The 11,694-nt window shown below is 46.1% G+C and overlaps 2 protein-coding genes across 5 annotated transcripts in view; both read left to right on the plus strand.

Moving 5' to 3' along the window:
- Positions 1-501: 501 nt before the first annotated feature.
- tacc2 (transforming, acidic coiled-coil containing protein 2) overlaps positions 502-11,694 on the plus strand; it is a 45,581-nt gene continuing 34,388 nt past the window's right edge. For all 4 annotated transcript variants that reach the window (XM_071898021.2, XM_071898022.2, XM_071898023.2 and 1 more), the window contains exons 1-2: positions 502-532; positions 2,256-2,363. In XM_071898021.2, coding sequence (XP_071754122.2) covers positions 2,326-2,363 — 38 coding nt within the window. In that variant the 5' untranslated portion in view covers positions 502-532; positions 2,256-2,325. The remainder of the gene's footprint in view (positions 533-2,255; positions 2,364-11,694) is intronic.
- Positions 4,596-11,208, plus strand: LOC139910644 (uncharacterized). The gene is made up of 6 exons (XM_071898014.2): positions 4,596-4,624; positions 4,709-5,117; positions 6,828-7,367; positions 7,458-7,821; positions 9,439-9,682; positions 11,088-11,208. The coding sequence occupies exons 1-6, from the start codon at positions 4,596-4,598 to the stop codon at positions 11,206-11,208; spliced, it is 1,707 nt and encodes a 568-aa protein (XP_071754115.2).

The raw sequence follows: 11,694 nt of genomic DNA on the forward strand, positions 1-11,694 counted from the left end.
ATTGTTGGAATTGTTCTTTGATCTCAGTAGCTGGCTAAGTGATAAATGACAAGGGAGCTTGACTGGAGTGACTGACTCCTAACTTTGTCTCCGGCACTAATATAGGCTGTCTGTTATTATGTAAACAACACTTTACTTAATAGTTTAACTCATGGGTGGAGTTGTTTGTCTTCTTTGGCTTTGAGCATTAAATCTATAGGTGTTCCCTTACAGTGCCTGCAACATGCACACACTTATTTTAGCGTACTCTCTATCCAGCATGTGCCACAACACGAGTGTGCTTCACTGTTCCGCAGGCTGAAGCTCACGCTGAGAGTTTGACCCAGAGGGACGACGGAGCGGTGCTGAGCGAACCCTCCAGCACCCAGCAGAGTCTACTGTCTCAACCGGTCCTGCCGGACGTCCCAGTCATCGCTGGAGTGGAGGAGAGCAGAGGAGGAGCTGCAGACCAGGAGGAGCTGGAGTTCCCCCATGACCTGCTGCCCAGTCTAGACTTCAGCAGCGAGCTCAACATCTGGGAGTCCTCACTGGGGTAGGCCTCTTCCTTTAGAGGGGTTATAAATGTGTGTATAGGTGCACACATGCACACACACACACACAAATAATCAAACGCACCTAGAGATCATGTAGGTTATAACGATCGGCAGTTCCTCTGGTGATGTCAAGGTGAAGCTGTGACCTGAGATAGCAGGAAGAAGACAAGTTCTGTCTTGGTTTGTGAGTGCTGTTACAGTTCTGCTGAAACGGGACTCATGTACAGTAAATGACTGCTGTTTACATTCTTTCTCTACTTTCTGAGAAAATACAGATTACGCCTCACAGTGGAGGACATCATAACCTAAGTCACTTTTCAGGCTAAGATACTTTAGGCCAAGGGTTCCCAAACTGTTTCATGTCAGGAACCGCCAAATTACAGTACATCCACATTAGACTGTAGACCCAATTTGGTTTGATTTTATCATATGCAATACTATCTGAGAAGACTTTTTTGTTATCTATGACTTTATACAAAATGACATTCCTGTCTACAATGTAGGTGGGGAGATAACAGTGGGGAGAGTGAAACCTGTGGTCACATTAATCATCCCCTTTATTCTCACATTGTGCAAACTTCTAGGGAGTAATGCTGTAATTAAGCAATTCCTTCTTTGCATGCAATCCCCAGGAGCCCCCTGTATATGTAAGCTATGCAGCACTGCTGAGGCAACTCCTTGTGTAATGTTGCCAGGCATTGTTTCCCAAAAAGTCAGCCAGTGATTTGTTCCCTTTACAGCCAATACAGCCAAGGGACCTGCTGAGTTTAGACCAAATCAGCATCACATATAATCAGATCCACTTTTCACCATCACTATGTAGCCTAACTAGTCATGAGCTGCAACATGTCAGTTTTAGATTACAATCACTATTCGGCAGTAACATTTGAATTCTTGTGGCGCCTTGAAAATCATGAATACCAGGCAGAGACAGGGTGTCTGTAGGTTCTCAAAAAGTCTTAGATTATATTATCTAAACTCAAGTCCTTAAAAGATAATTACATGTATAATTATAATTATAGTCTAAATTTCAGTTTTTGAGGTTTTAAAAATGTTGCAGTTTGTTGGTGGAATGTTTTTTCAGTAAGAAATCAGCCCAGTCACACAGACTTATACTCTGATCAGTCTACAGTTTCTTTCAACTTTGCAAGTTTTTCAGTTGCAACATTCATCTTATATTTCATTCTAACTGGCGTTAAAAAGGTCTTGAAAAGTCATAATTTACCTTGGTCAAACTTGTAGCCGTGCGAGCATTCGTGACACTGAATGATCTATCTTAATTTTAATTTTTATACTACCAAGGTTATTTTCCAACAAGGTGAAGAATAATATTAATGGGCACAAGTTCAATTGGGCAGCAATGTAAGATAGCACTTTATTAATCCCCTTGGGGAAATTCAGGATGTGGCATAGTGAGTAGGGAAATCATCCTTCATTGGGTCCCTACCAGCTCCATGGGCCTGACCCTGCGCTCTGATCTTCCTGCAGGGGGGAAAGCTAAACGGGAATTGCCCTTTGAGGATCCATAAAGAATCACATTATTATTATTACATGATAATAATACATGGGCTATTTAATTCTGGTTGATTTGCAGTCTAAGGCATAAAATCTGCACCAATTTTCCAGTCAAAGTGAATATTGAATTCATATTGATTGGTTGCTGTGTGTGTGTGTGTGTGTGTGTGTGTGTGTTTGTGTGTGTGCTTATGTGTGTGTTAGCAGCACGCAATCTAGCTCAGGTGAGAGGAAATGTGAGCAGGTGAACCCCCTGCTGGCTGGCCTGCAGCATCACATGGAAGCCAGTCGACCACTGGTGGTTCTAGACTCAAGGTACCACATAGCCTCGGCATGACAGAAGGGGGTGGGGGGTGGGATGGATGGATGGAAGGGTGAGGGGGCTTGCTGTGGGATTGTGGTAAACAGCAGTAGACAGGGTGATATAGAGTAAAGCCATGAAGCATGGAGTGGAAAACAGAAGACAGAATGACAGAATGCTGTTAACTGCTAGTTTATACTGCAGTGTGATGGATAACTGTGTGTGAGTGTTTGTTGTGTCCTGGCCCGGCCTGGGATGTGGTGCTTTGTTTTTTTACGCTTGGGTGAATCATCTGCAGACTGAGTTATGTTCTGCCTCAAGTGTTGCCTGGCATCCTCTGCTGCTTTTGTCTGAGTGCCGAGGTTAATTGCACTAATTTGTCTAAGCACTTGATGTGTTTCTGATAACATGACTCATCTTGAAGCATTGCAGTGATATAATGCTCTCCATTCTTAGCACTTGACGTGAATGTGTGCAACTGTATGAATTTGAAACAGGGCATTGATGCTCAGCAAACCTTCCCTGGATAGATAAAGGAAAAAAAACAAAAAAAACATTTGGACAGACTGGAGAAAGAACAAAAAGAGAGATTATGCGCTGGAAAGATAAAAGCTAGAGCGTCACCAAACACTGCAGAGCGCTCTAACAGGGCACAAAGAGCCTTAAAATGCCAAACTACAGGGAGTGCCTGCTCCATCCCGCCTCAGGCCTCTATGGCAGGCAACAGCTTGTTACATAGTACAACCCCTTGCCAGATGCATGCCTTTAGTTTAGTCTGTTTTGCTGCTCAGCCCTGTAATAGGGAGTGCCAGCTGAACTAGGTACAGGGTTGGGCCAGCGTGGCCAGGCTGTGAGGTAAGTGGGTGGCTTGTTGTCAGGGCAGAGGTTGTGTTGTCAAGGAAATGACAGAGCCACGCTGGGGCTACCATGTGAGGCTGTTATTAGCCAATCACAGTGCAGCTTAGTGATGTTTTTTTTCCACTGTTTCCTTGTGGTTGAACATGGATGATGATTTTGAGCTAATGGCCGCATGTATTACATGAATACATATGGACTTTGTCCTGTGCAGGGCAGATTATTTCAAGATACAAGATGATAAAATGTATGAGGAGTGCAGGTTATCTTATTTGGTTTTAGTAATAATGGTGGATTTATAGACTCATTGGGACTCACCATATAAACCAAGGTGTTCCCACTGCATTGCACTGTACCACTGACCAATAGCCTTGCAGTGACTCAGCAGTTATAACTGACTGGCACAAAGCTACTCTAACTGTTGATGACATTTATTATATTATTTCCTCTTACTCTCTTAGGGTGTGTGTTGCAATGCCATCTTCAATGTCTGATTTACGAGGAAATAATTGTTTTGTTTGTTGCGCAAGTGTTGCACAATGAGCTTGTGTGGTCACATAAATGATTAGTGACTATTTTTCCTTGTAATAAGGTAAAAATAGGTATTAATATGTTTTGCAATGACATTGGTTAATGCAGCTACAGTTTGATTAAGGATTGCTGTCTCTTACAGTACAATGTAGTTCTATAGCAATAATACCCGAAAGAGTATTTTTTACTGTGATCATGATGATGGAATAGATGGCATTGCTGAAGTATACATAATCACAATAAAGAACATCCTCAAGGCTATTATGGATTTTATACAGTGGTTACCATTGTGTGTGTACTCCGTCTGTTTCTCCTTTGCAGTAGCCTATACATAAATAACAATAAAAACAGGAGAGAGTAAGAAAAATCACTAACTAGCTCCTTGGTTACCACAAGAGTTAGCATGGCAACCAATAAAGCACAGCTGTGCTTTACAGGCATTATCAGCACTGCAACACATCTTTAACCAATCCCATTACTTGGCTGAAACTACCCTGTGTATAATTAACCCTTAGAGTACGCTTAGAAAATCTAGCAATCTCTTCAAAATAGGCAATGTTGTTTGAAGGCTAGTTGCTAGAAGTGTGCAATAAATGTCCAGAAATTGCTACTTAGTGTTATGCATAGAGATATCTCTATGGTGTTATGTCTAAATAAAACTACTTAGTGTTATGCCTAAATAAACCGTATGTTTTGGTGTGTGTGAACAGACCTGAACATTAATTAACTACCATTTGTGCTTGGAAACAGCTGGTCTTATTTCTTGATGAGGAATGTGCATCTTAGAATAGGCATCCTGAGTGCAGTTGTGTGCTGTGTACAGATTGCAGTGTGCATATTGCGGAGTGCAGTGTCTGAGCATGGAGTTGGATCTGCCCTGCCAAATGCAGTGAGTGCTCTGTGGCATCGTGGAATGAACAGCTGTCTGCCTGCCAGTCCACACTCTAACTCTGTCACCCTACCCTGGTCGCAGGCCTCATGACAGGGACCCAGTTCTCACAGATGTCCACTCTTCACCTCAGACCGCTGCCACGCCTTCGCCGGGTGTACCGCCCCTGACCCTTCCCCCATCCGTGCTCCTCGACCAGGAGCTCCAAGAGGCCTTCCAGGAATGTGAAGAGCAAATGGCTTCACTGGGCATACTTGATCCCGCTGAGCCCCTCAACACCACGCCTGAGGCGGAGAAGAAAACTGGAGAAGTGATGGTTAATAAGTCCAATGAGTCATCGCCGCTGCCTCCAATCGTAGTGCAGCCAGGACATAACGACGGGGGCCATGGAAACAAGAGTACACATGGAAACAGTGAGGCAGCAAACAGTCAGAAGGATACAGTTGTGTTTAGTTTCAGGAATTACATACTGGGCACTGAGAGTGGTGCTGGGGTAACAGAGAGGGAGAGTAAAGAAAAACCAAGACAGAGCCAGGATAAATGTCCAGAGATTAAGCCTCTAAAAGAAAGCGAGATATGTGAGCAGAAGCAAACACACTCCCACACACAATCAGAGGCAGCGACAAATATAGATTCATTTAAGGAAACCCCAAAAGATCCTGTGTTCACTGAGCAGAGAGAGGAACAGGTTGATTCCAATGCAGTTGTTGAGGAAAATGACACTGCACATTGTAATACGGTGACTAAGGAAAAAAGCACTGAGGAAGCCATAACAGAGATGGCAGAAAGTGATGTTCATTTAAAGGAACAGCCAGAGTCCAATATTAAGATTTGTCTCGAGGGAAAGAAAGATGATTCAGTTAATGAAACATCAGAGTGCAGTACTCTTCGTCTAAGAGACAAACATGGGATGTCAGAGACAGAGTCAGAAACACAAACACAAGCATACAAGCAGACTGCACAGGATCAGGAGATCGACACCGTAATTAATTCACAAAGTGACAAACAGGCCGGACATGACAAAGAGGCAAAGAAAAAAGAAAAAAAGAGACAGCGGAAAAAGAAAAAGATAGAGAAGAGTGCAGAGATGGGAAAGAAAGCAAAGACAGTCATAGAAGCTCAAAATGATACAGAGGCTGTGTCAGTTATAGGCATACACACTGAAGCTAACGCAGATTCAGAGGCAAAGGCAGGGTCAGAGTCACAGGCAGACACCCAGACAGCGATATCTAGGGAACAGCCCGATAATGGTTTGGGTTACAAGGAACAGCTGAGTCCCAGGGGAGAGTCCAGCTCCAGCTCCCCGCTACCAGCCCCTCATAGTGGACAGGATCATCTTACCGGCTTGGCCTGTTCACCTGCGTCCAGCCAGGCTCTTTCCCAGGGGCCCCAGCAGTCAGATAACCACAACCATGCAGATGCCGCCTGCGGCATGAATCACGGCTCAGATGAAACTCTGCACCGGAAGCAACATGTAACCAGAGGAGTCATCAACGACCAAGATACACCCGTGACATATGTCCAAACCACAGTTATCAATCCAGTCCATCTCAGCGCTGCCTCAGGTACTGCTGCTGATAAGAGATCAGATGCAGAAACACAGGAGGCTTTAGTTACCTCAGAAGCAGAGATACACACACTGGAGCACCCACTCTCCCAGAGCCGAACTTGTGTAGGAGAGAGCAGCGTGGAGAGTGCCCTTGAAGAGGCTTTAGCAGTGGCGGCTGCGTTGCCATTGACAACACCCACGATGCCAGTATTGATAGAACGCACGGGAGAGGGAGAAAACGAGAGGCGTGATTCAGTGGTGAGAGTAGCTACTGTAGCAGTCGCAGAGAGCGAGAAAGCAATAGGAGACAAAGATTCGGGAGGAATAGCAAAGTGCCTGAGCTCTGCGGGAGGGGAGAGAGAGGGACTCCTGGACAGCCTCCCTCAGCTCCCATTAATCTGTTCACAGGAAAAATGCTCACTGGCATTCTCAGCCAAGGAGAGACAGGCTGCATCTGAGAAGAGCTGCAGCAGCAAAATGCCACACAACTCGGTTGAGACTGAAATGAAGGGACCGAGAGAGACAACCATTAGCACCACAAACACAGAGACACTCTCTCCAGACGGGGAGGGAGAGAGAGAAAAGGAGCCGCTCCGGATAGAAGCCTATATCAATACTTCTCCCTTTGGGCTACTCACTGGACCTCACTGCCAGGAACACAGTGCTGTGGGATTGGAGAGAGCAGGCGAGGGAGGAGGAGGAGGAGGAGGAGGAGGAGGAGGAGGAGGAGGAGGAGGAGGAGGAGAGGAGGAGGTGGGAGAGAGAGGAGGGCTGGCTAAAGAGCACAGTTCATTCAGCCAGCCACAAGGCTCTGCTAGTGGGGTGTCATCAGCCGAGACTGAGACGTGTCCGCCCCCTGATGCTGCCGAGTCACAACTGAAGTCACAGAGCCGGAGTGAGCCGATTGCTACCATCACTGAGAGCATCTGCACTGAACAGGACCGTCTCGCTCACCCCTGCCAGGAGCAGCACGCAGCAGCAATTTCACCTCTCCCCACTCAGTCTGAACAAAGCTCCAGCAATACAGAGGGAGAGGCAAGGGCTGATCTCAAACAAAGTGTGATTTTACTGGAAACACTATCTCCAGGACCCACTTGTGAAGAATCCTCCATCACAGAGACAGAGAGACACCACAGCGGAGTCTTGCTGTCTCTAATCTCACCTCAGCCTTTGACGACTTCACAGCAGAGCCCAGTGGAGGTGGTGAGCAACAATCAACAGGTCCAAACTGAAAGTAGCACTACAGAAGCCAAGAGTGAAACTGAGTTCTTAGGGCAAGCCCAGACCCAGAGCAATAGTGTTAGCCCTAATATGTCTGGGGTAGGTGTGTCTGTATGCGACAACATTGGGAGCAACAAGAGAGTTCACTTTGATGACACTGTGAAAAAAGAGGACAATTCCTCTGTGGGTCTCAGGAACACCTCAGTGCCGGCTATGGACTGTGCCTCTTTGCCTCCATTGACTGTACATGAGAGTTTGCACCATCCCGTTGTGGAGGCCAGCTATATCTTCCAGGAGTTTCTCAACTTGAAGAAGCCAGAAACCCAGCTGGAGGAAGCTCCTACCAAGGATGAACCAGCAATACAGAGCTCAGCTGATGTCCCAAAGCCACAGAAAGATGTCCAGTCCCAAGATAGAGGTCCGTCAGGTAATGAAGACAATGCAGAGGCAAACATTGTGAATGTACAATCAGTGAATGAGGCCTGCATGAACAAAACTATTGCTAAGCAACCACTTCCATGTACTACAGAGAAGACACAGACTGATTATAAAGAATGCGTTGACCTTTTACACACAGCTGAATGTGAAAGAAGTGCTCTCTCTGAGAACGATAATCTAAAAGCTGAGGTGGGAAGAGAAGGGGGTGATGCAAAAACATGTTTGTCAGATGGGATAGAGACAGAAAAGACACAAGGAGATTCTGAAGGCTTACTCAAGACTAACAGGCCTCAGGAGTCACATCTGATAAGTGATGCGGTTGTGGAGCCTGTCATTGTCGAGGAAAACGATGGTAACCAACAGTCTCTCTCCTCATCTGCCATGCTGTCGGTTGATGATGTTACATGTAAGCCCTTTAGTGATGTCTCCACTGAGTTGCCTACTGACCTTAACTCAAAATCTGAATCCGTGACATTGACCAGCACAGCCTCTCTTGAAACAAAGCCGAATGACTCCATGGATCAGCCTTCCATCCAATTAGATCAATCAGCTCCTCATGGGCTAGTTATCACAGATCCCACGCAAGCTACAGAGTGGTCGAAGTGCGTGACGGACTCTGCTGATGTGGCAAAGGATGAATCAGTGATTTCAGAAGTGACAACCTCTGACCAGTGCATTTCTGTTAGTGAGCAACGTGTCAATAAACCCACTGTGGTGCTGAGGCCTCCTGGCCCAATGTTGAGTCACTTGGAGTTCATTAGTGACTGTGACATCTCTCTTCCCGAACAGACAGATAGCCGCAGTGCTGACAGTGGCAGCATCACATTCTCTAGAGAGGGGGATGGTGACGAGAGGGGGGAAATGACACAAATGTCTTCAACACAGGATCTGGAGCATGGTGATGTCACCGTTAAAGTGAATGAAACAGATAAGATACTGGAGGATAGAAAAGACCCTCCGCCTATCGTTGAACCTGTGAAATCTGTGATTATTAGTCTAGATATTCCATCTGACTTCAAAATCACATCTCCTCAAGAAGAAAATCAACTTCCCCCAACTCAGCCTCTCGCTACATCACTGACAATGGGTGGATCTGACAACGTAATTTCTCTATCTAACATTGAACCGGAGTCTAGGTTGGAGCCCATCAGCAATAAACCTGTTAGTTATGAATCATCCATTAAGGATAACCTCATAAATGTCAGCCCAGCGCTCAGCTCTGGCCTGCCTCCCAATGAGGCTTATGATAAAATGACACAGGACAAACAAGACAGCATGAAACAAAAACATAAAATAGGAGATCATAATTTCACGCTGTCTGAAGAGGAAAAGAAACAAGAACAACAACAAACAATGCGTAAACAAGAGGAAACAGAGGAAAGCAAGCAGACAGGAAAAACAGACAAACAACCGCAACAGAGTAATGGGCCAGATAAGGAGGCTGAAGAGGAAATTGGAAACCTACAACCATGGCATAAACAGAAAATACAAAAGACTGAATCATCAATAGTGGATATAAAGGAGGAAGGAGAAAAGAAAAGTTGCATTGCATCTAAAAGGGAGATGGGGACTTTTTCCTCATCTCCCGACAGCCTCAGACCTGCAGGGTTATCTGAGGACACACTATGTGCTGAGGTAGAGTCTGGTAGTGAACCTCAGCCCGTTTCAGACCAGAGTCTGCACCAAACTCCGACGGCAACAGCGGAGCAACGCTCTGATGGGGACACGGCACCAGATTGGAGTGTGGCTCCTAACCAATCACAGCCCACACCAGCTCCAAATTGTTTTGCTCAGCAACAAGAGCAATGGCAGCAGCAGCAGCTGGGATCCAGACACGCCACAGAGGAATTGTCAGGTGGTTGTTTGGAGTGGAGCGAGGCAGGAGAAAAGACATACAGTCAGATCGGGCAGACCCCAGCAGTGTTTCCAGAGATAACAGGAGTAGCAGAGGGAGAGGATGACTCTATTGGGAGTTTGTGTCAGTCAGGAAGCAGGGATGAGTTGGCAGGTGATGACGGCAGCGGCAATGAACGAGTGATGGGTCTAGAGAAAGGCAAAGGAGAGGGAGCAAGGACTGGTCCAGGGGTTAACGGAGTTGATGTGCCTACTCACCTTGCCAGTGATTCAAATGAGACTGGAAAGGCTGCTGAGAGAGATGCTTTAGCCGACACAGGAATAGTCACAGCGAAAAGACAGGGGGTGGATGAGAATCAAAGCACTGGTTTAGAAGTAGCTAAGTCAGATTCAGTTGTTATGCCAAACGCTGAGTTAGTGAGTGATGTGGGTGAAAAGGGTCAGCGAAAAAGCGTTCTGTCAGCCGCCTGTCAAGACCAACATGGAAAACCTGAGGCCGCAGAGAACACTGCTGCTCCTGTTGATTCTGCATCACACGAACATGAGAGTTCACCTTCGGCATTTGCTGTTTCATCACAGGTCAGCACAGATAGGCATGACATTCATACAGAGGATAAACCTAAGGCAAACCAGGCCAAAGACATTCATAGCAAAATATCCAGCGCTGTGGCTGACTCTGTGGGGCAACCAGAAACTGTGGAAAAGGAGTTCAGTTCTGCCATGGTGGTGAAAAGCAACAGTTGTGAAATTGAGGAGTGTGAAATTCAGGACGCAGTGTGCGAGCCTCTTGAGCTACACAGCTCTAATAAAACCACAGCCACACAAAGCAGCTCAGTAGTGCAAACAGCCATAAAAGGCCCTGATGCAGAGGAAGTCAGAAAGGAAGATAAAGCAGCTTTGGATGAAAAGAGAGAAAGCAGCCAGGGGAGGGGACAGAATGAGATGAATGCGATAAACAATGAGGCAGAGGAAAAGCAGGGGCTCATAAATCCAGCTGGGAGTGCTGAAGGCAGGGGCTCAGGATCAATTAAAGTTTCAGACCTCCATGGAAGTGGGGTGTCACACAGTAGCACCGAGACCTCTGTTTGTCAAACTGTCAGCGAGGAGACGGGCTTTGCTCTTTCTGAGTCAACAGCAAATGTCAGTGATATAACAGATGAAGTTACAACTCATGATGTTATCACAAATCAATCAGTTGTTTTGTCCCAGAAGTCCCCAGAAGATATTGCGGTGACCCCTCTTGCAGCTCCTTCCCAGTCGGAGAGCCCAGAGGAAAACTCTGTGATTAAAGAGACTGTCACAGAATCCCACACAGATCACAGTGTCATTGCAAGTCCTTCAGTTGTTGTGTCAAAGCCCCCAGAGGATATTGTGGTGAACCCCCTTGTTGCTGCTCCCCAGTGCGACCCCCCAGCTGATTCAGGGAAATCAGCTGAAAAAGCCCAAGTGTGTGAGAGTGCAGGGGCTGTCAGTGTGTCAAAGAGTCCCGCTCCTGGGCAAACAGCACAAGAGCCAGAGGTAGACTGGATAAAAGCTCTACGAGAAGCTGCTTACCTCTCTCAGTCTGAACAAGAGAGCACAGTGGAAACCTCTGATACATTTACATCTTCAAGGTAAACATAAGAGTGTGTGTGTTTGAAATGTGGATATCATTTTTCATTTCATAAGGGAAATGTATTTAGAGATGGGAGATTAGGGGGAGCACGGTGCCAGCAGTAGTTGTAATATTCTACAAACACACATAAGCCTTCATGGAGAGAGGAGCATGTAAATTAATGCCATGTCTCTGTATGTGCCTGGATTGTGAAAAGGTCAGTGTAGGTCATCATGGGTCTCCCCCCTAATGTGTTACACAAAGATTATTTGCTAGCATGCTGTCACATATCATCTTTTCAAGTGCATCACGGGGCATAAGGCACATGCCTAGTCTGCTTCTGCTCTTCTATTTGCTAGTACAATGGTGCTTGTACCATTGACATTTCAACAATGAAAGTGTCATCAGCCCCAA

Source organism: Centroberyx gerrardi, chromosome 15, assembly GCF_048128805.1.
Source record: "Centroberyx gerrardi isolate f3 chromosome 15, fCenGer3.hap1.cur.20231027, whole genome shotgun sequence".
Lineage (NCBI taxonomy): Eukaryota > Metazoa > Chordata > Actinopteri > Beryciformes > Berycidae > Centroberyx > Centroberyx gerrardi.